We start from the raw sequence: 26,097 nt of genomic DNA, 5'->3' as shown, positions 1-26,097 counted from the left end.
TTTTCAGCGTTCGTTATAATGTTTACGACGAAAAAAATTCCACACTTGGAACTAAAACTCAGGTCGAGTATTAAAACGCTTTTTTCCGTCGATTCCATTTAAAGAAAACACTGAATGAAATGCCAGCAAATGGGTTTTGGCTAACAATCGCTTAAATTAAACGTTCTCCTCTTTTCCGAGCTGACTCTAACGCCGGAGTTGTTAAGAGCGAATGGAAAATTATTTTTAACCGGGGCTTTCTAGCTCAAACGGGGAAAAAAAGCTGGAAATAAGTCTAGCTAAACAACGTTTCGAATGCTTTTTTTATTTACGACCGGAGTTGCGAAACCAAAACAATTTGTTTTCTTTTCGTTATTTCCCTTTTTACAAACTAGTGTAGGTCAAAATGTTCAATTGTTTGAACAACTTCTTGCAGCAAACAAATAGCGGTAGGTTTCAGGGGATTCGAGTTTAAATTTGTGTTATGTTGTGTATGCTACAACAGAAGGATTGCTTGATTTTTGCATTGCATTGCCAAACCAAATCAATTGAATCGGTTAGTGGATGTGCACAGAGGAGTTATAAAGGATAATGTTCTGTCTAAGAAATTTTGATTACTGTACCAAAATCGGTTAATCACTAAGAATAATCATTGTACAATTTGAGCTTTAGACAACATACATCTCTCTCTAGTCGTTAGCTTCATGTTTGAAGCGTCGTGATTCTATGTTAGTCTCATGTTGTGTTTCTAGCAGTTTCCCTCCATTCATCTCATCTGACGTGCTTCTAATGCTGTCTTGGAACGATTTTCCTGTAAACTGCTTCACCTGGTTCAGCCATCGTTTTGGAGAACGTCCTCTAGGTCGTGTTCCCTCTACCTTCCCTTGGACCTTAAGTTTTTCGAGATTGTCATCTTTCCTCCTGCTGATTTTATTTTAGTTGACAATCTGACTTGGATGATAAGTTTTTCTAGTATGGATACGTCAGCTCTGCGGTCTGTCCAGGAAATCCTCAGTAGTCTTCTTACAACAGTGTACTGTTACATAAACTGGATTTCCGACCAGACTCTGATCGATTTCGCCATTGCCATAGTAATTGGGAATTTAATCGAAAAACTTCCCAAAGGATTAAAACAAATTTGTTCTGCATTATACCTCCTAAAGCCGTTCACAAGGTCTGGCGACTTACCAGAAAGTTAAATAAAACCAAATCTTGAAGCGATTCTGACTGTGACAAACTTTTTGGTTTACAAATTAAAATGGATTTTTTGAGTTTTAAAAAACTGTTGGTAAATATCGTAAAACACAGATTTGAATTAAGCTATCTTGTAAAGTACATCAATTAACACGTGATCGAACGAGGAAAGAAAACATAAACATGTAACGATTTGATGAATTGAGCATTACACGTACGCTTTCGGATGGTGTAGATTAATGATAAAAACAGAACTCGTTGAAGCAACACTGAAAATAACGCAATCCCATCAAAAAATATGTGCATTTTAATAAACGTCCTCCTGAATATTCGATAATTCGGACGTAACCTATTTTCGGCATTCCAACGAACGATAAATTACAGTCCTGTTGCGACACAATTGGCTGAAACAGTCTATATACCATGAGAATGATCTGAAAAATTGCAATAATTTAGTAGATGTCGGATTTGCGGTTTGATTGAGTGATTGAATGCCACTGCAAATTTCGCTTAGTTCAGTATTTTTGACACTTTGCTTGAACTGTATTTCCTTATGTGTGCGCTATACTGTAAACTATTCTAAGTACAAATATTGGTTTGGATAGATACCTACTAGGAGGTTACACGACAAACAGAGCAGGAAGTCTGTTGTTTACTCTTTATACTCCGAGCTTTTTGATCAATTTCGCTTTTATTCAACAAGTCCAAGTTGGAAATCTTGTTTTTACAGGGTTTTTCAAAAATAATCGGCATTGTTAGAAAATTGGCTTCTACTTTGGTCTTTTATTTAAAAATTCCATTGGTGACTGAAAAAGACGCGTTCGCTTAAACTGTGCAAAGGTACGAAACATAGTCACATTGTTAAGAAAAGTAATGGGATTCCGCACGAGATAACACGTTTTATATTCATGCAAGTCGCCCAAAAATTGGGTGCATTTCTGTTTTAAGTTGGAGGCGGGGGTGGACCGTCTTCTTGGCCTCGTTACGTGCAAACTCGGCAAAACGTCTGGAAATTGCGGTTGGTTACATGTTTCCCATGCAAATTCCCCGACGACGCGAACAGTTTTAACGATTTTATAAGAATAAAAACAACAATGGCATACGTGCCACACGAAATATCGGGACTCGTCTCCCTAAGGAGAACACACTTAAATTGAATGTAACAATGTTGGGACGCGAGCGGAATTCGAAAAGATAAATGTTACTATTGATTGGTAACAAGAATGGTCCAACTTTTGTAGCGTTAAAGTTTCAGTACAAAGTTTTGTCCCATACACTAAAGAATTTTCTTATGTGAGCTTTATAAGAAAACGTCATAAACTTTTCTACGCTGTTTACTAAACAAATAACTTCATTACTTATACTATTCCTAACGACGAATTTAAATCTTCATTGCATAATGGAGCACTACTGTAGACTTGTTTGACTAACCCCCTTCTCGAATTTCCATTTTCCTTGCAACATCAGACAATCCAACGGAGATAAAAGAAAATTGCTGATAATCCTTTCTGACTCTCCTTTGATCTTCTTTAATAAGCGTTTCCTTTGGTGTCTTATTTATATTTAAACTGCCGTCTACCGGATGTTTTTTTTTCACGACTTCTTTTGCTCGCACACCCGATCAAAGCATAGCAGACCTACACAAATTGGATTACGGTATATTGCTAGGCAAAAACATAAAACAAATGCCCGGCAAGTTTAAAACTTACTAAATTACCAACCAACCTTCTAAAGTTAGCGAGCAAGAAATCAAGTTTTACTGAAACTTTGCAATACCATGTATACGCTAAAATGAGTGTGTTTTACAGGGAATACTCGTCTTCGGCTCTCTTTGAACGTATTTACACTAAAGTTGGTGCAAGTTTGTCGAGTTTAAAGTTATGCCAACTAAGTTATATATACACTACTAACACGTTGTAAGGATTGATAATAGGTGTAATGTCACAGTATGAAAATGAACGACTTTTTAGTTTCAGTAAAGTTAACAAAAATTACAATAATGGTAAACATACATTGTTGAGGGAGTTGCAAAACATAAGAATTCTTCAACAAGAAGGGAGATGATGAAACCTCGTGACTGACGTAATTGGACAGTTAGTTGGACTGTATACTGGGATCTGTGAAAACTTTCAAAAAGATTATTTAGGTCATCAGAAAGAGGAAGAAAATACTTTTTTACCTTCAAAAAAAAAAAATTAAAATAGAGTGATCAATTTGAAGAAACAACCGCTCAAAAATTTTGCTATCCCATTTTTTTGACGAACAGTTGAAATACCAAAAATTTTTAATAAAATAGACCCTTGTCACTTTTTGCCAATAAAATCTGTTTGACAAATTATTGCAAACACGTTTCCTATTCAGGAGCCGGGTACTTAAATAAACCGTTTCGGTTTTCTCGATGTAAAATATTCAAGACGGTGACGAGAAAAAGAAGTCGCATTCGGTGTTACTGACGCAAATGTTTCCCACAACTTTTGATTAGTTCGTACATACTTTATCGAACTAGTGAGTGCAGTGCGAGAGCAAAAGTCTCTTGCCTTTTTCAAATTGCTTTATTTCGGGCTCGGGGGGAACGCAATCCGTTTCGCAAGCTCGGCTACGTAACTGGGAGGCGAATTTATACGACAAGATTTACATACCCTTTGACACCCCTTCCCACAAGGAAAAATGGAAAACTTTGTCGTTCCGAGGTTTTGAATTTTCCTAGATGAATCGTTGTTGCTGTTGCTTTCATAACTCAACCTACAAACAGTACTACGTTTTACAAATCTTATGTTGTTAGCTATAAGATTAAGATGTTAGGAAATACAAACAACAACAGTTCGTTCGTTTCAACTTATCTGAGAGTAAATTTCAAAATTATATTCCAGGCCATTATCTGACAAAAACAAATATTTTCCTTTGAGATGTTTTGCTAAACATTTTTATCCTTAAATACACCTCGGTTCAGCCGCACTCTATATTTAGAGCAAAACCGCTAAAATACATTTTTGCCCTTTCTACACCCCGTGCATAATGCAGTTTTTGCCTATGCATGATCCCGCATATAAATGGGATCAATTAAAATTTTGAGCGCAAAAACCAGACTCAAAATTGTCCTTTTTTTTAGAGCGCTCCTGTCTCGAACGTTTTAATATTCATAAGCAGCCGGTTAAATTAGTCATAAAATTGCAACCCCTTTGAAAGGTAAACACCGAATTTACACCACTTTCCCCTACGCACTACGTAAAAACAGATTACGATTGCGTCGTCATTAAACTAATCATTTTACTGCTTCTTTGATAATATGTTTAATAACAATGCTACGTCTACAACCAATTAATCTAAAATATGCACTATAAAATGTTTGAATAATAATGATATACATATATATGTGTGTGATCCAGTTTAGTACAACCCAATTAGTACAATAAGGTGCATTAAAAAGTTGTAAAATGAGCAAGACGAGTGTGTACTCTAAAGAACAAGCAGCAAATATCAAAAAGGAGTTTCGAAGACTTCAAGGTATGTAATTTGGGCATATTTTACGATATTAGCAATAGCAGTATACCATTGCAACAACATGTTTACTGCCTTGTAAAATACTACTTGCACAAATAAAAAACTTATTTTCTCTACTTTTAGATGTATGCTACTTGGATCATGCCGGAGCCACGTTATACTCCGAGAAGCAGATGGAAGATATTTTTGCAGATTTTTCCAAAAACGTTTACGGAAATCCGCATGCACTTAATATCACCAGTGAAGTTACGCAGGACATCATTGATATCGTGAGATACAGGTGAATTCTCAAGCTTCTGCAGTTGTTTTCAAGATCTCAATAGCAAAAGGGTTAAGAACAAAAAATGGAGAATGTTGTATTTAAATTTTGATAAAAAATGTTAAATATGATTCGATTGAAATGACACATAAACACTAAAAGAAAATCAATTGAACATTATGTTTAAGGTCAAGTGGGATAATTGGAAACGATATTTACAATGTAAATTTTACATGTTAACTTTTTCCCAAGTGGTATACTTTTTTCTGTATTTCAAGCAAAAAGTGCAATTACTTTGTATAGCACCAAAATTTATTAAATTCATTGTCATTAGGTATTTAAGGTAAACTCAAATATCGCAATTTTTGTTTTTTCAAACTTTGAAGTAGTCCAGAACTCCAAGAACCAAATGCTTGAAGTAGTCTAATAAGATTTCAGAAGCTTCTAAAACCGTATAGAAACTTTCAAAACAATGTCTAAAAGCTTTCAAGTGCTCCTGAAGCAGCATAGTAGCTTCCAAATGCTGTTCTACTAGTCCAGAAGCTCTCAAAAAATTTTTAAATAGTCTAAGAGCTTCCATATGCTTCTAGAGCAGTTTAAACGGTTCCAACAATTATTTCTAGAACCGTCTAAGTTTTCAAATGCTTCTAAAGCAGTCCATAAACTTCAAATGCTTTTTAAACTGTCCAAAAACCTTCCAAATGCTTCTGAAGTAGTCTAAAATGATTTCAGAAGCTTCTATAACACTATACAAAGTTCAAAAGCTTTCAAAACAGTGTCTAAAAGCTTTCTAGTGCTCCAGAAGCAGCATAGTAGCTTCCAAATGCTGCTCAACTAGTCCAGAGGATCTCAAAATTTTTTTAAATAGTCTAAGAGCTTCCGTATGCTTCTAGAGCAGTTTAAACGGTTCCAACCATTATTTAGAGAACCGTCTAAGTTTACAAATGCTTCTAAAGCAGTCCAAAACTTTCAGATGCTTTTTGAACTGTCCCAAAACTTTCCAAATGCTCCTGAAGTAGTCTAAAAAGATTTCATAAGTTTCTAAAACACTATAGAAACTTCATAAGCTTTCAAAACAGTGTCTAGAAGCTTTCAAGTGCTTCTGAAGCAGCATAGTAGATTCCAAATGCTGCTCAACTAGTCCAGAGGTTCTCAATTTTTTTTTTAAATAGTCTAAGAGCTTCCATAGCTTCTAGAGCAGTTTAAACCGTTCCAACAATTATTTCTAGAACCGTTTAAGTTTCCAAATGCTTCTAAAGCAGTGCAGAACCTTCAGATGCTTTTTGAACTGTCCAAAAACCGTCCGAATGCTCCTGAAGTAGTCTAAACAAATTTCAGAAGCTTCTAAAACACTACAGAAACTTCCAAATGCTCCTGAAGCAACATAGAAGTTTCCAAAAGCCTTTGGAACCGTCTAATAGTTTCCAAACAATTTCTAGAACCCTCTAAGATTTCCAAATGCTTCTAAAGCGGGCCAGAACCTTCTAAATGCTCCTCAAGTAGTATGAAAGATTCCAAAAGCTTTTAGAACAATTTCAAAGCAACAAAGAAAGTTTCAACATTATGTCGAGTTAGTTTCCCACAATTGCCCACTGTGCAATGTTACTGGACCATTAAAGTTACGTCAAAACTCCTACTTTTTAACGGTCATTTTAAATAAGAATCTAAACATCGTTTGCAATTACCGCACTCTATCAAAATTTGACCACTGATTGCCAAAATATACGTTTTCTAGAATACTGGAGTTTTTTCATACATCAACCGAACAATATTCGGTAATATTTACATCCGGCGCCACCCAATCCCTAAAGATTGTGGCGGAAAGTTTCGATTTTAAAGGCGGCTCGCTCGTTTACTTGGAAGACAATCATACGAGCGTGTTAGGGATGAGAAGTTTGGCCCCCGATTTTAGAGAGCTAAAAGTTTCCGAAGCCCTTAATATTTTATCGGTTGTGCCCGGTTCGAAAAACCGTGGGAGGCACGAGAAAGCCGAAGAAAATTGCCTTTTTGTATATCCGGCCCAGAGTAATTTCTCAGGTAATCTAGTTTTAGTAAGTTTTCGAAATTAATTATCTAAGACGAGATTAGAAATTAGATTCAATTAGAACCTCTCTCGTTGTCGGAGGTTGAAATATTACGACATTTTTCAAATCGCTTCCGGTTCCGCTCAAACTTTTAATAATCCACTCTGTTTGGGGCAACACACTTTTTGAAATACTCGCTCTGGGAAATGCTATTTAGTTTCGCGGAGTTGATTATAATGCATCTAAAGTTAGTTTATACGTATGAGAGGGGAATGTTAGAGAGATACGTCATGCAGATAACAAGCTTTTTATTACTGAAAGTTTTAAATTCAAAGCGGAATCTAATTAGAAAGTTCACTAGTTGTCGTATGGTGCAACAAAATGGAAAATTCTTGTAATTAACGTTATATGCTCTCATGTTTGTGTTTTAGGGACAAAATACGCTTTAGAGTGGATTGATGAGGTGCAAAAAGGAGCTTTGAACACTAAAGAGCGTCAGAACTTCTACACCCTACTTGACGCAGCTTGTTACGCTTCTTCAAACGACTTAAATCTTGGAGGAAATTTCCAGCCGGACTATATTGCAATCTCTTTCTATAAAATATTCGGTTACCCAACGGGTTTGGGGGCTTTACTGGTTAAAAAAACCAGTGAGGGTGTTCTCAAGAAAAAATATTTAGGCGGAGGCACAGTTCTGATGGCTTTATCATCTGAAAACGTTATGATACCCAGGGGAAACTTATACGAACGGTAACAACCTCACCCTTAAACTATACAAAAAATAAGTGGCTTTAAATCAGGTTTGAAGACGGGACATTACCTTTTCTGTCTATTTTGAGTTTGGTGCAAGGTTTTGAGACTTTCAAACGTCTTCAGATCACTCCATCACTAGTGTCTAAACACACTTTCACCTTATCTCAGTACCTTTACGGCCAGCTGTCTGTTTTAAAACACTCAAATGGACAACCTTTAGCAGAATTGTACCACGACTTTGATTATCAAAGCATGAAAACGCAAGGAGGAATCGTGAACTTCAACTTGAAAAGAAGTAACGGCGATTATGTGGGTTACGCTGAGGTAAGAAATGAAAGCTGTGTTTTCAAAATTAGAAAAACAAGAATTTCAGGTGTTGCATATGGCAAATTTACATAGAATTCAACTGAGAACCGGATGTTTTTGTAACCCGGGCGCTTGCCAAAGATTTCTGCACTTAAGCCCGGCCGAAGTGAGAAAACATTTTCAGGCAAGTTACAAAAAAAGGGAGAGGATATAATATGCCAAAGAGCAAACGTTCACTTATATACGTCAGGCACGGGTCTATCGGATTTGCATCCATTTTCTTGTCCTCATCCTTCCCCAAATCCTCCCATATTACACGAAGCGATTTATGGCCCTTTCGAAAACAGCACGTACGCGCTACCCTTTGAGGAATAAAACGCCAAACTGAGTGGCACGAGACTTGTAAAATATCTTATTACTTTCCAATATGACCTCATATTAAAGTAAACAAATACATACTAGAATAAATTTGTATGTGAACGGAAACACTTTTTTAAATAGCCTCTAAAAAAAAACACCAGACTTTACTAAAACTGAACCCCATAAAGCCGGTAATAGGTTCCCAACAATGGTGGGTAATTACAGCAACCCTTACCGATGCAAAACAACTTTCTTAGCCAGCGGCTTTCGCGGTACTTACACGTTTCTATTGCCCCTCATTTTGACTTTAAAGACGTCGTAAACTGCACACTAAAAAGAACATTCACCGTGAGTTGCCGGACATACATTATTAGACTCCGCGCTCGACTTTTAAAAACTTTTTATGCCAACCGAATCAGAAAAAAGAGGGTAGTGTTTACTGTCGTTTCAGTTTTACGACCACAAGTTTCCTGCTAACGGTGACAAGTTAGTCATTTTTAGTTGTTTCAGAAGTTTTATGCTGATCTTGGGATTTACACGCTTGTTTTTTAGGCGGGGCACGTATGTGGAGACCAACAGGATCTGGTGGATGGGAGACCAACTGGTTCGGTGCGAGTTTCGTTCGGATATATGTCCACCTTTGAAGATGCTGATCAGTTTTTGGAAATGATTTCCAAGTGTTTTCTGCACCTTCCAGTTGTCACGAATAAAATACTGTCAGCGAATGAGGAGCAGTCGATACCGCTGACCGGGCACAAATTGGTACGTTTTTCGTTTTAATTAGTATTACGTATTGTATTTCAATGGGAACGAGTCAGGTAATAAATTAAAATGGTCGAAATGAAACATTTATTCAGGATGAATGTTATTCATTTTAAAAACAAGGATCGGTGATGCGTGCCTCAATCTGGCTATAGTTAAATTATTAATTCGACTACGGAATGTAATTGTTTATTTAGATTCGGAATTTGCGCTTTTCAATATTTTACAGACTTAACTATTGGTCGATGTGAATTACTACCTAAAATTTAAATTTTACAGAATGTTACCGGACGTCTGGCGAAAATCTATTTGTATCCAGTAAAATCTGGCGGACCTTTCCAAGTAAAACAATCCTGGAAACTGACCAATATTGGCTTAGAATATGACAGACGGTGGATGATCGTTAACGCTTTAGGGTCTTGTGTCTCGCAAAAAGATATTAAAAGTCTTTGCACCCTGAAACCGACATTAGATTTCCATAATCGGACTTTACGTTTACAAATAAATGGTTATTACAACCTTTAAAATACCCACAAATCCTTTATAGTAATTAATGAGTTGTAGATAGTCAAATAACACTTCCTTTGGATCCACCAGAAGAGAGTGACGATTACTGTAACAGTAAAGTGTGCAGAGATAGGGTGCAATGTTACGATTGCGGGGATAAAGTAGCCGAATGGTTATGTGACCACTTAGAAAAACCAGGCCTAAGACTTTTGAGACAGTGCGATTTTACCGATAGTGTGTCAGGGCGAAATTCAAAAGTAGGTGAGTAAAGTTTACAACTAATAATATAAAATAAGTTTTGGTAAAGCAGTTACTAACGATTTATACTACAACCTTTGAGTTAAGTTTGATCCGTAAAGCTGTTTAAAAAAAAACATTTTTTTAAATTCATGCATTTAATCAAGACTAAGAAACTGAGAACTTCAAAATCTAATTACGTATTAATGGACCCTTTCCGTTGAGAAATAATTCAGCAACAACAACTCGACTTTTCTAATTTACAAAGTAATCCAAGCAAATCCCAGGCATTAATGGAAATCTGCATGATATTTAAAATATAATTTCGCTTTAATAACTGCTTTTAGTGAAATATTTAATGAAGTTAGGAGGTGATGAACAGCAAATAAAATTATACCCTGTTAAAATTTTAATGTTAATTAATTTTCTGATTGCAATAATTAGTGGAACTTACTGCCGTATTCAGCTAGAGCCCAAAATCATCACAGGGATTTTGATATAGTCCCGAAATCGATTTTAAGCAGCAATCCTTGCCGAAAAACAAACTAATAAAACGTCATAATAAAATTCTGGGTTCTCTCAACAAACGATTATTTGATGATTTAAGGAAAGCAAACGTTCCTGTCCTTGGCAAACAAAGCGGAATATCTGCTCGTAAACCTTGCGACCGTTCGGTGGTTAAGGGAGCGCATCCCACAGGAAGACGTATTGTGTCACTCAGTCGAATCCGTCCTGTTGCGATTTAGGGCGAATTTTGTAGTCGATTTTGCGAAGCCTTTTGCGGAAAACGACTTGGCCATCATTCTTTTTAACGACGTCCCGTTTAAAGTAAGAGTAGTTTTTCCTCGCACAGGAACTGCTTAAGGTGAAATATTAGTTTGCAGGACTTTGCACTAGATGTCAGATGATTTGCATCGACCAACAGACCGGGGAAATATCCAGGGAACCGTTACAAACTTTATCCAAAGAAATGGGAGGAAAAATGCGATTCGGGGTTTACTTAAGTCGTTTGCAACCGAAGGAAAATTGTCTGGTAACCCCTGGTTGTGCTGTCGTTGGATTTAGTGATGAGGTCAAAATTGAAAGATTATGAGGTGGGTATAATAAAAGTATATTAAAACAAATTAACAACACAATAATAAAATTACCAAAAGTAATAATACAGTATATCACAAAACTCAATAGAAAGACTAACAACTCTGAGCGGCTAATGTAGAGGAAACATTTCTCTAGTGACTTTAAAGAATTTATAGACGATCCGGTTCAGAATTAAACGATTTCTTATCGTAATAGGGTAATTTACAATTTACTTCAATATAGACGTTTAAACTAATAAATTACTGAATTTAAAATTGACTGAACTATCAATTTTCAGACCAGACTAAATATTGCACTTATATAATAAAGGATGAAGTAATTGGATGGATACAGTTTGGAATTACATAATCATAGACTGTTAATAATTTTAGCGTCATAAATTATATCCACATGTCCTGTTTTTATTAGAACATGCGATAAACAATAAAAATATCTCACCTTAAATAAAATTTAGACCAATAAAGTGTAAAGTAAATAAAAATTAATAAATAATTAGAGAAAAAAAAACAAGAATTAAAACTTATCTACGGCGGTTAAACTTCATAATATAGCTCTGTGAGTATTTCAATGTGTGCTAATTATTGTACACTATTTATATAATATACGATTAATCAATAATTAATAATATATCATGGGTCGCTACAAAATATATGTTATTTTTTCTTGTATAATATTTTGTACATCTACACAATCAAGTTTCTCTTACTACGGTTCGGCATCTCGCAAAAGAAACGTGATACACTATATTGTGACAATTAATCCAGAAAGACAGAGAGAGAGGCATTGCCGTTATAATAACTATAATTTTACGGTTTACTTATGCTCGCCTTTAAGAGTGGCATAGCAAGTCTGACACACCCTAACAGGCTTTAAGATACGCAGTCTCGAAATTTCGCTTTCGAAACGTGAACAACGGGAACAAAACACCTTAAAGCAGCAAAATGTATACCGGAAAAGTTTAAGAAAACGCACTCACCTGTCCGCAATTCCTGCAATGGTGTCGTCTCTCATAAATTGTAAATTTAACGGAACAACTGGCACAATTTTCAGCTCCTTCGTCTTTTAGCCAGTGGTCAGCCGTCCGACCTGCAGTATCTGACACGCACCAAGAAAATACGCGTCCTCTTGTATCACCCACGTAAATTACTCGGTGGTCCCTTAAATGAAAACGTCGCTATTTTCAGAAGAGATTTTACAATGTCCAATTGACTTACTTTGAGACCGCCAAAGCGGAAATAGATGCCGGTTCCGTGTTATCTTTCCGATCGTAAGCGGTATGCATTGTCAACTTGCTGCGGAAAACTAGCTGTCGCTGCCATTTAAAACCTGAAAATTATTTTCAATGTTATGAAGCTTTTATTGGATTGGTCAAATATTTACCAGGTCTTAAAGCATTATGTGGGTTACGATTTTTTTTCTGACTGTCCACCATGACAAACGAATCGGTCAGGCTTGTGTCAGACTTGCTTGTACGCAGGCCTGAGGCGTCGTCGATATCTAAGCTGTTGCTTTCAGCACTATGGCCTCCTAAAAGAAGGTTGATGACAGATAAAAAGTGATGAATAATAATTTAATGTGAACATTTCATACACCCTTACCTTCGCTTCTGAAACCTCCATGTACCCTCGAACGTCTTCGCCGTACCGGTGGAACTGGAGGTGTAGAATCTTCGCCGTCACTGCACGTTTCCTTTTCGTCTTGCTGTTCTCTTTGCCATTCTTTCGGACTTCCTTCACACGTCACTATCATTTCCACCTGGTTGCAGTTAAAAAATTAAATAAAATTTCTGCTTCAATAAAATATAAAACTCACTATGCTAGATTTAGGGACAGGCTCTCCAGAAAGACTACTTTCTGAGCCTGACTTCATCAAGTTTCTAGAACCGTCCTGGGACACATGAATTTGCTTGACAAGGCGATGATGTGGCCCTGTCTTTGCAGGTTCATTGCTAATTTTATCAGTCTCACTATCACTCTCTTTAGGCTTCTGCTCGTCTTCGACCGGTACTTGAACGTAGTCCAACGACCACATCTATTTTAAATTAACAATTTTATTTGACTGATTCATGGAACTTCAGCAAGACTTACTCTAGTAACGCCATCTGTCGACCCAGTTATGATAACGTTCATCGAATCCCAATCATGAGCTTGAGAAAATGCAACACATAAAATCTGCTGCATTCGATCTGCACGACCTACACAAGTGTTTACAGCGGCCAGGGCACATCCATTTATGCTCCACACGTGCAGCCATGTTGCTGCGCATGTAGCTATGTCCCCTGTCAATTCGTTAACGGCCACTGCCGCTACTGGACCAGCATGACCTAGAGAGATTGTAAAAATTTAGAGCTAACTTACTATAGATCAGTAGAATTACCAGATCTAAGTCAAGTTGCTTACCTCGAAGCTGTCGCACGAAAACTCCCCTTGACAAGTCCCAAATTATGGCTGTAGAATCCCGTGATCCCGACACTATAACGTTATAAGCCGGACTAGCAGCTAGACATGTGACCGCGTCTGTATGAGCGTACAATCGGTGCTTTATTGTCATTGACTTTTTACGAGCTTCATAACCCCAAACAGTGACCACCTACACACAATAGATACCATCTTAAATTCACAAGTTTAGTTAACTGAGATAAAATTTAAACAATTTGCAACTATAAGCAGCCACTTACAGAACCAGTACCAGCAGTAACAATAACTTTAGGAGATGGACAAACACATGCCAATATTTCGCCATTGTTCTGTTCAACATTTTCAGACACAAAAACGGCCTTTTCACTTTCATAATTGCCGATGCGGATGGAATGGTCGGCAAAACCCCACGCTACATATTTTCCAAAAGTAGGGGGCATCAGTACTTTATTTTGTTCCACAGCCAACACGGATTTGTCCACTTGGAGAATTTGTCCCACTGGACCTTTGACTTCTATAATAAATCATTGTTTAACATCAATATTTAGCAAAAAAATTGTTAGTCAACCTTTTATAGCCTGCAAAGACGGTCTCAAGTTGTCCAGGTGATGAAAGAACAGTTTGTCTGGTTGGGGCAGTATAAACGCCTGAACTAGTGACCCGGTATCCATTATTACCGAGGCTCGATTATTGTTACCCATTTTTTTGCACGGATGTGGTTTTTTAAATAGTTGTTTAGGAATTTGGCCAAAATTGTTAATAAAGCCGATAGTGGCGTTCTGAAAGAGATTTTCAAATAATTGTGTTATGTTCTATTACAACCTACCTTTTTTAAAGGATCATCAATATTGTAAATATCCACGTTTCCTTCATAAAACAGATGATGAAACACATTCACAGCCTCAACAGCTGGTGGGCCTTGTTGTTTATAGCCAAAAATCAAGTCAATCCAATGATGTAAATTCTGCGACACGTAATCACATTCCAACGCTTCTCTGTGCGCCCTTATAAATTCCCTCGGGTCCTGTTTAGCCCAAGGAGGCAAGACGACGTCTCCTAAAGCTGTTACCAACAATTCGATAATAAAAAAGCCTATTTGGTCTTTATTAATTACTCACCGATTCCATTTTGTTTCACCCCTAAATCAAACTGATTACTGTTCTCGAGAAACTCGGGCAAATAGAAAAATTCCGGTATCAGTTCCTTAACGTCCGCCATATTGTGTTTGGAAGCAGACGTCCAAGCTTCTTTAACAGAGTGGAACATCCGATCGGCCAAGTCAAAGTGGCCTCCTTGAAGTCTGAGAAAATGCTGTGTGAATGGTTCCAAGCGCACCAAATACGAACAAACTATCATTGCGCTGGAATAATGGGTTCCATAGTGATAGGGAGGAGTTTCTCCATGGGGATCGTCCCATTCCTAAATAGTAAGTTGTTGAGATTTTTTTGCTGCAACAAATTGATTGAATAGTAACCTTGAATCTTTTCTTGAACTGTTCCAGTCTTTCAGGACTCTGCGCTCCCATAGGTCGAGTAAAGTCTCTGAAAGTATTAGGGTCCGTCAAGTCAAGTTCTTCAGTATCATAGTCTGCTAAAATCCAAGGAAAAACTGGATACTGCATTAAATCATTGTAGGACCGACCGGCTAAAGTGTTAAGATACATCAAGTACTGGAAATTGGAGATTTCACCTCGGACCCATCTATTAAAACCGAATTGCTTAATTTCAAGAAACTGTGTGATTAGGACAAAATTACCTCTGAGTAACGCTAGTTTCTCCAATTAAGTTACTCAAAATACTGGTGGCCTGTTCTACATTTGCTGTACGTTTTTGACCAGCCACAGACTGTTGGGCGCTGTCCGATATCCCTGTAGCTGTAGTCATAAACCTTTGGTACACTTTGTTCCTTTGTTTTCTAGGGAACGCAAGTAAATAATTTCGGCCATCTCCAGAAAACACCTCCAACGCCATGGGTTGCAGTAAATACCTTTATTATGAGTAATTAGTTGGTCCGGCTTGCTAAACCTCTTTTATAACTTACCGTCTTTTATGCACTTCTCTAATATCATCATAAGAAAACTTGGAACACTGACGCATATTCCTGGATCTACGTGGAGATCCAGGATTGGGCAAAATCGGCTCGTACTCATTGGCGTTCTGAGGAACACTGTCGATATCGCGAATTTCTCGATTTTTTAGTAAAGTAAAGCCGTCTACTATGTAGCAATGCTCTTGACCAAAAAGTAATAGTCCTTCGGTGGTGTCCAGACCTTGAATACGAGCCACTCTACAAGCAAGAAGAAGACACTGAAATTAATTTGTGTGCACTATAATAACAGATTTTTGTTTTGTTACAGTGACATCCTTTTCGATTGGGAGTAGACAACTACAACGATGCTAATTAAACTAACCTGAACATGTAAGACACTTTCTCGTTTTGTTCCAAGAGGCGTAACAAAGTCTGATTGTCCGGAGGTGGTGTGGGTTGCTCTTCTTCGGCGTCCGCGTCTTCTTGTTGATCCTCCGGATCCGACGTTAACCTGGTTAGGTGAGGAAGGGCTGCATATGGCATTGGCGACAATTCCTCACTTATACTGTCCGTTCTTTCTGTTGTGGGTTCCAGAGTGAGGCCACTAACTCCTTGGTGCTGTCTCTGCTGGAGGGCTTGAAAGTATTCTTTGCTATGATAACTAGTTGCTACTTTATACTTCAATAGTCCTGAAATAAAACTAAGTTGTAGTTTTTGTTTAAAAATTTCTGGTTTAAAGTCACCTTTTTCGTGCTCTAAACGATAGGGATAGTGGATGTAAAACAAGTCGTTCCTCATTGTTTTCTTTCGCATTCTATGAGGACCTTCGGTCATGTCCAACATCCATTTGTCCAAATGGCATGGTTCAATGGGCCCCCACAATCCTCTTTCCCTGGTTAGTTCGTTTTCGGTTTGGAGCCATTCTTGATGCACATACCTACACCGTACCATTTCACGTTAATTCCTCACTACTACAAATTTTAGACAAAAGCAACCTTTGGGTGTGTTGAGTAGTGTTTAAGTGTTGCTGCCGCCTCATTTCCACCAAATCACAGATAATCGCCACGTGATTCAGCATCCAGTCTAAAGCGTGTTTTTTCTTAATGTTTACTCGAACTCGGGCAGTTTCTTCTTTTCGGACTTTAGTGCGGCTTGCTAAACGAGTCAAACCTCCAGTGACTTTATGAATTTTTGACTGCAGCTGATTATGCAACTCCCAAGGCACCTGAAATATGATTTACTCTAGAAAATCAGTAAATTTGCTTTGTTAACGAGAAAGAGGAACCTTGTATGCAGCTTTTCGTTCCGAGTCGATATAATTTAGCCACAATTTGACTGCAGCGTCGTAGATTTGCTCTCGGACTGTGACTAAGTCCGGTGATTTAGCATTTGGATTGGGTAAAGGCAAAGTGACTTTAAACACTTCTTCGATGGCCGGTTTCTTACAAACGTATAGTTCCTCCCACACTCGGATGGCGGCTGTAGCCATAAGGTTACGACCTAAAACAATTCAATTACTTAGTAAAAAATAAAATGGTGCAGGCAAAGAATAAATTAACTTACCCTGGTGGGCGTTTAAAAGTTCATCACGTGACTCTAAGTCTTGGCCAGGATTGACATGCCACGTTGTTCGTGGCACTGAACTGACAGTATTAGTTTCTAAGGCGATTCTCATGTCTGCAGTTAATTGTAACAGACAATAACTCAAACATCCAACAAAATCCAATTCGTGGTTTCCCGCCCCAAAAATAATAAGTCTGTAATAAATTCAGTTATTGCTGGAATTTCATACATTTTTATAAACTGACCTGTTGGTAGTTAATTTGTGTAAAGCTTCTAACACGGACATTTGATCGGCAATTGAATCGGTGTTACGAGACAGTAAATACAAAATGCTGCGGTTCAGGCAGTGATAAAGACATTCCAACGACAAGTTTCCAGTTCTGCGTTTTGCTTGACCAATTAGTTTCACTAAAATATTATTAGTATGGCCACTGTACTTTATAATCTAAGAAACACGCACCGATAAAATCAAAAACTTCATGAGGATCTCTGTGAAGAGCTCCTTGCCACAGTTTATCAACAATACGGGCAGTTAAGTAAAACACATTAGGAGCAACATGTTGAATGTGCGCATTAGCCAATGGTACAACTGGAATGGCAGCTTGATCCCCAACCAGCATATCCGCGGCCAACAAATGATCCATCAGTGTTACCAAAACCTTCACACACATAATTACAAAAAATTGAGTTTCTGCAGTATGCAAAAGTCACCCTACCTCTGTTTGATACGCCACTTGTTGGGCGTTACTCGAATTAGCCGGGTAGGCGTCCAAAACTAAATCAATAACCGGAGAAGCTTTACCAGTAGTGGCCAAACTTAAAGAGTCCACCACAATAACTCGAATAAAATCGATTACAAACTGCCTGGAAGGGTGACTGGTTAAAGGTTGGTCTTCAGTTGGAGACCTAAACCAAATTAAACTGTCACATAAAATTGAACTGAGTAGGATGGGGAGTAGTTGACCTTGAAACAATCATAATGTCAGGAGCTTCATCCCCCGCGGGGGTTGATAAACCACTGCTTTCGGCACTATCGTCAATTGTATGGGGCGGTAGAGGAAATAGCGTGCCCGCCAGGGCACTAAGTACCTCCGATGACATAAAAATGGGCATAAATTCTGGCATATTGTGGTATAATTGAAACAAAACCTAAAACAATTGTCAGTAAGCCAAACTAAATGGTAAACACTTTCAAAAGCGACTGTCAGTTTATATTCTTAAGTTTCAGAAAATCACAATTTATATCGTTTTTATACAACTATGAAAAGTTAAAATTTTTTCTGACTTTGATAATGTTTTTAACAAATTTATTCAACTACAAAATAATAATATAGATTTAAATTAAAAACTCACCTGCACTATCGAAGTGGTGTGATCCTGGAGCCAATCTGGCAACGTGGAGGGATCACTATGAATCAGCGCTCTCATCATAGCTAACAAGACCACTACTGCTTCGGCGCACAACGTTATCCTCGGTACCACACTGTTAATAGGTTGATTGTTCAGGGAACTACCCCATAGAAAACCCCAAACCGTGTCCAGGTCAAATTTGGACTCGGCGGGAAGCAGTTTTGCCGGTTGTCCCATCATTAGGGCGGTCAACAAGAAATAGACTTCTGGTATATCTAAATGGGTAGGCAACAACCAGGATAAGTACTGGAAGCCCGGAATGTGGAGTACATCGGATTTATATTCGCCATTCCCTGCTACAGGAGAATGGGGCGGGCAGCCTAGAACCACGGCCATTTTGTTGTGCGTCACTTGTTCTGAGTATTTTAACCAACCACCGTTACTCGTTCCTTCACGGAATCTACAAAACATTGATTATACAATTTGCTAGTGACCAACAGTATATTACGTACTTTAGAATTAAAAATGGGCTTGAACAAATGGCTACCAGAATCCTGAAGGCCCAGAGTACACTAGTTGCATGTATATTCGATTGCATAAAAGACATTAGCCAATCAAAACCTAACACTTTGGTGATCTCCTCCCCTACTTGATTGCGGCTCGAAAATACCAAAGAATGCAAAACCGCCAAACACCTACCACAAAAGTTTACCATTATTAACTTTTACTTGAATGAAACCTAATTAACTTACCGATTTCTTAACAGTATTTGCTCACATTCAGCCTCACCTTCCCTTAATTCAATCACTTTCTCATTTAATGTGGATGTGCGCGGTAAAGTCGAAGTAATAAATTGTCCAAACAACAGAAGATCATTAGGTCTAGGTTGGGCACCCAATAAAGTGTTCAAAAGTGAGAACAACACCTGTCTGGTGGCTGCATGCCGTACTTCGGGAGTAATATGCAACAGTTTCTCAACCAATCCCAAATCTCTCATCACCCACGTGTTGTGCTTTTTCTCATTGGACTCAAACACCAATTCGTGCAAGTGTTCCAAGTGGGAACGCAACAAATCACCGGGTGCCTCGTGCCAAACCTCCAAATCGCACAACAGATCTTGGAACGCAGTTTTATTCGGAATTGTGGAGGACTCGCGACCACTATCTACCGTTCCAACCAATCCAAAAGCCAAATGCAAAATATGCGAGTTGAGCAAGTGACGTTTACGTCTCAGCAACATCGCCAGAGTCTGATAGCTTCTGCGCCGATCCATTTCGGCTTGGGATACTTTATTGCTGCGGACGACGCAAACGAGAGCCTTGACGCCTGCATACAGACTTTCTTGGTCTTGGGCCATTGCAATTAGTCCTAAGAGAACTGAACAACCTCCGATTGTGTCAATTGTTACAGCCACAGGTCGTGGACAGAACACGCGAACACCTAAATTAAAAACCAAAATGCTTTACAAGCTGTTTTAATCAGACTAGTTACAACTTTTCAAATCAAAAAACATCTGCACATCATTGGCTACATAATTATATAGACTATCATACCTAATGATGATGTCACTTTGAAAAAACACAGTATAACAGTAACTTACCTAAATAACCTATTACCACACCGCCTAAGGTCCTAGCCGACCCTGCCAAGTGTCCAGCTGAGTTATGTAAAATTCTAATAGGTGTAGCGCTTTCATGACTGGACATCCCAAGCTGCTTAGCTGTAAATAAACAGTACAACTTCGTTAAACATCTGGAACAACTGAAAATCTACTCCCATACCAATAGATTTGTTATCAACCCGACTATAAACTTTCCGGATTTTATTTAGAGTTAAGTGTGATACTGCTTTAGCGTTAAGACCAAACACAACTTTCTCTTCTGATACCAACTGAACTGGATCCCAAGCGGTTAAAGTGGGAGCCAAAAACGAGCCCATGTAATGCGGTCCCAATTGGTAGATTTGAGAAACCGTGGTGGGAGTCAAAACCTCTTCGAACAAGTGGCAAGGGCCTTGTTTCCAACACAATCTGGAGAATTTTCTCCAAGCAGGTGGGCTGCCAATGTAACCGTAAACGTGAGCAGCCGAGTTCAAATTAACCGCAGGCCCTCCAGGATTTTGCGAAATATAGTGCATTTTTTGCGAGTGCACTTGCTGTCCGTCAATATACAAAGACAGGGAAGAGTTTTTCAATACTGCCCGATTCAATACCACAACGATATGATGCCACTGGGCTTCTTTCAGTAAGTCCGGATACCAAACTCGGGCTCCGTACTCTCCCGTCCCATCTGGTTCCCAATCTCCTACAATGTTTAAAGATTATGATTGACTATTCACTTAAACAAGAAGGTTTATTACTATTTGGAATTCTAGTTTCCCGGGTGGATACCAAAATAGCTTTATCGCGAGTTGATAGTACTATAGACAAGCAAATGACGTCTTCTTTGCCTCCATTATAGTTACGAATCAATGTTAAGAGATGTACAGAATGAGGATCCTTGCGCGGATCTGAAAATTTGTCGACGCAAATCCAGGTAGAGTAACTGAGGCCAGTTTGAGGAGGAAACAGACGATCTCCTGAAAATTCCATATAAATGATTTACTAGTTAGTTAGAACCACAAAATAAAGAAAATTTACCTGAACCAATTCCGCCACAAATGCTACTTTCAACCCCTGAAACTACACTAGGAGCAGCCAGTGATTGAGGCGCAATACTGGGCAAATAAAGACATCCAAACCCTTCAGCAGACATGTCAAATTCCACAAAAGGTGGTGAAGTGTACGAAGCTTGAGCCCGAAAATCTTTAGGTGTTGTCATAGATACGATGGTTTTTACTCGTGTTAAAGGTACCGGCCCCCCTCCAGGTTCTGTTGAACCTAATGGCAGGCAACACAACGGATTTCCAAACCTGGAACTTGCCCTTTAGTTTTAAAAACTGTTTATAGAGTGTGGTACAACCTTAAAAAAGTCCTCAAATCAATAGATTCTAAAGCTTGAGCAGCCAATCTTTCCAGCATATACTGTAAATGGCTGTGCAAGGGGTGAGATTCGTTTTGTAGAGGTGCGGAACCCACTTCCAGAAGATGACTGACGAAATTTTTATCGCACATTACTTGTTGGTTTCGCTCAGTTCGAACTAGAGACTTAATCACTTCTGCTAAATAGAGTTGAAGGCTTAAATGGGTTTCAAAGTCTTTATCCTAAAATTTCAAGTTTGTTAAAAAAATAACTTTTAATAATATTACACCAACAACCTGTATGCATGGTAACAGCTGAAACATACAAATCACCACACCTGGATGAACAATTATCGGTTCTGGAGATGGAGGATTGAAATTCAAACTGTTTACGTTAGCTTTTTTATTTTTTAACGTCCCATTATCCAACTGCAAGCAATATTATTGTTCCTAAACGACTTCAAACATCGAGTTAACCACTTACCTGCCCTTGACTCAAACTTGACTCCCTGGACAGTGGCGGAGACTTAATAGCATACAAAGCAGTATTCATATTGGCTCTATCAAACAAATCCAAAGCCAAATCGTACATCAATCGGTACACTATAGTTGTGTAGGCCAGTGGCGGTGAAATACCTGAAGGAATTCTACCAAAAAACATAAATCTTCCAGCTACATTTATAATTCAAAAACATACTCGAAACTGATTGGAGAACCCACGAACAAATTATGAAACAAATCGTGATGGTCATTGGCAGGGGCTTCAAAGTCGCTCTCACTGATTTTATCGATAGTGTCGGAAGAGAAACACCCTAAAAGTTTGAGGGTGTCGCAAAAACTAGTCCGGCACACTTCGTAGTAGAAAAATTTAGCGTTGGCCGGCTCGAATCGCATCGCGATGCAAATGGTTTGAAAGACCAAACATAATAAGTGGAATGCTTGAGGATCGGTTTCCAGTTTGTTGAAACGTCCTTCCAAGGCTACTAATACGCTGGTTACGTAAATAAATCCATTCGCCTGAAAAATATGAATTTCTTATAACAGAGAGATAAATGACAAATTTACTTGGTTAAAAAGTTAAAATTAACTGCAAAGACAAATCAGTTTTTAACCATAATCATTACCTTCCGAAACACCGTCCTTGTCCTATGACTCTCCTTCAAACATATCTTCAGCGCTTCAAGAATGTCAATTTTCAGGCACAAATCATTACGAGCAGTGGAGTGTAAAGTATTTAATAATTGGCTCATATCATCGTCTCCGCCACTGCTTAACACCAATTCCTTTATTATCCCCAAAGCCGCGTATCTGGATTATAAAACGGATTTTTTATAGAACCAAAAAATGAAAATAAACAAAAATTATTTAAATATAATTATTGTAAAAAACCTGACAGAGATTTCTTTCTGCTGGTACTACTTGCATTTAACTGTATCAGAATACAACTATCCTTCTTGAAATTTGCAATATCAAATGAACAAAACAAGTCACACCTTAAAGTACAATAAACAAACAAAATTTAAAAGTAACTTACCTGCAATCTAAATACTGTACAAGACCATGAACACATTTAGCACCACCGCACTCCCTTAGAACAGTGGCATTTGCAATATTGCCATTCAGCAAAAGAATAATGCCTTCAATCACAAGTCCTCCCAATTTTTCTTGTCCTGGTGGCATGCCTTTACTAGCTCCCAATTTTTTATTTTCCAAAAAACTGGCGTAACGACTAAGCAAAGTCACTATAACTTCCAGCAAACCAACTTCGCGGTAAACATCTTTGAAAATAACATTGTGTTTCAGGATGTTTAATAAAGTTTTCATGCAAAACATGCTGCACTCAACGTGGTTCAAACTGTGTGACTTCAAAAAAAGCGACATTGAAATTAGTTCTTTGCAGGGAACAAAATTGAGGTTGAACACCAAAAATTCCATCAGTTCAAAGAGTTTCTTCTGAACTTCGACTGGTTTGTGGTGGATTTTCTCCGTGAATTGACTCAGCGTGTTCTGGTTTTCTAGTATAAAGTAATTGGAATTGTCCGAATGGTAAATACTGGAGATTGCGTCCAAAATCGTGGAACAAATCAATGTTGAGTTTGACTTTAAGAAAGTACTTTGAAGCACTTGAAACGCTTGAATATTACGCACGCTAGTGCCTCTTCCCGAAGGTTGAGGTAAAATAAACCCCGGCATTTGGAACAACGATCCCGTGGATGCTTGCGATGGTTTCAGTTCCAAGTAACCGCACGTACACAGTGACGTAACCATCAGAATTAGGTTTCGCACGGATTCCTGAGCTTCGCCTGTTTTTTCGTTTTCCATTCTGTAAAAAACTTATTAATTATGCCAAAACATACTAATAGCCAAACAATACCTCAGAAGAAATTCGGATAAGAAAAGGTAGCCGTGGGCTTGACGAAAATCGTCCAGTAGCGTCGAAGAAACGTCACTGGAATCTTTTAGGAAACAAAACACCGTTACAAACATCTCGACGAGCTCCAAAGGGGCTAGTTCAGGTACTTTTTTCATATTGTCTATGCACAGCGTTACACACGATTTATCTGTCAAATAAGGTAAGAGTAAGCTGCTGAGAATATTAAATGCTCAAATAAATTACTGTGAATATATCCAACCACAGGAGGGGTCAGACCGTGTCTGGATAAAGTCATAAGCACTTCGGCAGCACTTTTTCGCCACATAACATTATAGGAAGGACAGCTGGACGTAATAGCGGAAAATAACAAGGTCAAGTCGTCTTTTTTAGCCAGTTCCTCGGCCGCTATACGATGACTGCACAAGCGTACTAGCAACTGCTCAACCAAATCAAGGTAAGGTAAACACAAATCTAAACGAATCAATTACCTGAACAAAAATTTTTTGTAAAAGAATTCTGCGTTCATGAGGAGTAAAGTCGCTGTTACAGTCTTTAGTATTGGAATCTGAAATTTCCGGTAAATCGAAAAATATATACAAACATTTGACTAAAGTGGAAGGAACAGACACTTCAGCCATCACCTGCAATTCAATACATCCATTTCCCTCCTGTACAATTTAACAAACAAAAATAAACTAACTTGTATTAAAGTGGCATTTCCTGCCGCTAAAAGATTCAAAGTAGACAAAAGCATCCACCCATTACTGCTTTCTTCGCAATTTTCAATTTCCAAAAATGTTGCGATAGCTGAACTGGCCGCTTCAGTGCTCTGATTAGAAGCGCGTTTCCGAATTTCCGACACCATCAGCAACGACACCTGGTGGCAGAACGCCAGTATGTCCCAGAATTTTTCGTTCATGTCACCTGAAGGACTCGCTCCAAAAACCTTACAAATCACTACGATTGACCCAACTTACTAACTCAAATCACCTGAAACCTACCTTACAAAACAGAGGCAGCATGTTGTACAACTTGTCGTCCTTCTCTTGATCATTGAGTGGTTGGGCTGGGTGCATGAATTCCAGAAAGAGTTTTTTAAGGTGCATCAGCCCCAGTTGAGTGTGGGTTGAAGAAGGGTCGGCTTCGGTGCCGGAGGTGTTGTTGGAACCTCCGGCATTGCGTAGCTTGCGCACAATATTCATTGCAGAGGACTACGTCATTTCTGTATAAAAATAGTTTGATGTTTAGCATTTCATAGTTTTTTTAATGCAAAAGTTACTGTACAAACTGTATAATACATAGTGTCTAATGTAGTTAAGGGATATGCCCACTTTTTTAATTTTGTGAAGCTGTATTAATTGCCTTGTTGAGAAATTCAACACCTAATAAACCAGCATTTTTTACAATTCTTCCCACAACTAGAATCTGGAGGACCAGACCACTATAAATTGCTTGTTTTAGTGAATTAGTACCTAAATTGAAAATTCCCTAAAACAAATTACAATTTTAATAAAAAACTATTATAATTAGGTATAACATTATTTTTTCAATTTTTTTTAAATACTTTCTTAGACTTCTTCTCTCTTCTAGAATGTCTTTACTTAAGACTTTTAAAAAAGAGTTATATTAAAGGATTTTTTAGTACTTATTCAGATGAAAATTAAAATTCTAACTGTAAATGTATAACAATTCAAATTATAGCATATTGTTGGACTGAAAAGCTTTGATCAATGGCCACTATGTGTTTAAGCACTAATCCAATAAACTGATATCTCCAGGTACATAAACATTAATTTTAATAGTGTAGTATGGGTCATCCAAATAAGCCATTATCAAATGAACCTAGAAAGAATGTTATCTCTTAACACTGTTTTCTAATCAAAAAGTAATGCTTTTAAGCTATAAATTTACCATTATCTTTATTTAACTACAGTAAAATTGGTTCACCAATACACCTATAGGATCTTAACAAGGATTTTGTACTCTTTAAGTAAATATACATTTATAATATCAAAGAGTTGCTAAATATTAAATCTACCACTGTTTACAATCAAAAATAAGGCAAAAGAACGCTTATTGATTGTAACAAAAACTAAAGTGCGTATGGGGTTGAAAACTCCTGTAGGCAAACTCACCGTTTTAATATGCTGAAGTAAATCTTAGTAACTTCGCAAATTTACGATTACACCAGTTTTACCGAGGAAATTGACTAAAAAGCTCACATTTTAACGCACTTAATAAAATTTTCAACATTTACAACAATAAAAAATTTCAATAAGAATCTATTTTGACGTTTTATTTTATAAACATATGAACGCGCTGTTGCCATATCGCACTGTCAACAAAAATCAATGATTTAACAACGTTGCCAGTTATTGCGGGACTACTTTCGCTATATCTGTCTCTCACCCTCTGTACTATCAGTG

The 26,097-nt window shown here is 37.9% G+C and overlaps 2 protein-coding genes across 4 annotated transcripts; one reads left to right on the top strand and one right to left on the bottom strand.

Moving 5' to 3' along the window:
• Positions 1-4,455: 4,455 nt before the first annotated feature.
• mal (molybdenum cofactor sulfurase) lies at positions 4,456-15,819 on the top strand. Of its 3 annotated transcripts, none has more exons than XM_081982856.1 (12): positions 4,457-4,677; positions 4,798-4,954; positions 6,669-6,970; positions 7,389-7,707; positions 7,758-8,034; positions 8,084-8,200; positions 8,929-9,138; positions 9,418-9,646; positions 9,703-9,906; positions 10,490-10,710; positions 10,760-10,976; positions 11,258-11,627. In XM_081982856.1, exons 1-11 carry the CDS (start codon positions 4,608-4,610, stop codon positions 10,973-10,975), a joined length of 2,322 nt encoding a protein of 773 aa, XP_081838982.1. In that variant the 5' UTR covers positions 4,457-4,607; the 3' UTR covers position 10,976; positions 11,258-11,627. The 3 variants fall into 3 exon arrangements, with proteins under 3 accessions (XP_081838983.1, XP_081838982.1, XP_081838981.1); XM_081982855.1 differs by lacking the exon at positions 11,258-11,627 and adding an exon at positions 15,754-15,819 and having other exon boundaries at positions 4,458-4,677; XM_081982857.1 differs by lacking the exon at positions 11,258-11,627 and having other exon boundaries at positions 4,456-4,677; positions 10,767-10,936.
• Positions 10,978-25,979, bottom strand: bchs (WD repeat and FYVE domain containing 3 bchs). Its single transcript, XM_081982858.1, has 43 exons — positions 25,807-25,979; positions 24,673-24,893; positions 24,372-24,617; positions 24,160-24,312; positions 23,915-24,107; positions 23,672-23,858; positions 22,832-23,620; positions 22,422-22,605; positions 21,995-22,314; positions 21,782-21,944; positions 21,595-21,726; positions 21,299-21,540; positions 20,977-21,248; positions 20,697-20,915; positions 20,120-20,641; positions 19,939-20,058; positions 19,091-19,778; positions 18,851-19,033; positions 18,342-18,798; positions 17,953-18,137; positions 17,705-17,894; positions 17,449-17,647; positions 17,234-17,396; positions 16,989-17,182; positions 16,711-16,925; positions 16,421-16,650; positions 16,169-16,362; positions 15,808-16,114; positions 15,438-15,683; positions 15,153-15,383; positions 14,872-15,097; positions 14,516-14,816; positions 14,224-14,459; positions 13,966-14,176; positions 13,658-13,911; positions 13,380-13,569; positions 13,068-13,303; positions 12,793-13,011; positions 12,579-12,735; positions 12,361-12,507; positions 12,195-12,306; positions 11,957-12,137; positions 10,978-11,907 (listed from the first exon to the last, which is right to left on the bottom strand). The coding sequence occupies exons 2-43, from the start codon at positions 24,871-24,873 to the stop codon at positions 11,794-11,796; spliced, it is 10,209 nt and encodes a 3,402-aa protein (XP_081838984.1). The 5' UTR covers positions 24,874-24,893; positions 25,807-25,979; the 3' UTR covers positions 10,978-11,793.
• Positions 25,980-26,097: the final 118 nt, after the last annotated feature.

Source organism: Ips typographus, linkage group LG6, assembly GCF_016097725.1.
Source record: "Ips typographus isolate SLU linkage group LG6, UJ_Ityp_2.0, whole genome shotgun sequence".
In the NCBI taxonomy this organism is placed as follows: domain Eukaryota; kingdom Metazoa; phylum Arthropoda; class Insecta; order Coleoptera; family Curculionidae; genus Ips; species Ips typographus.
Note: the sequence above shows the minus strand (reverse complement) of the source record. Positions and strands in the feature narration are given on the sequence as shown.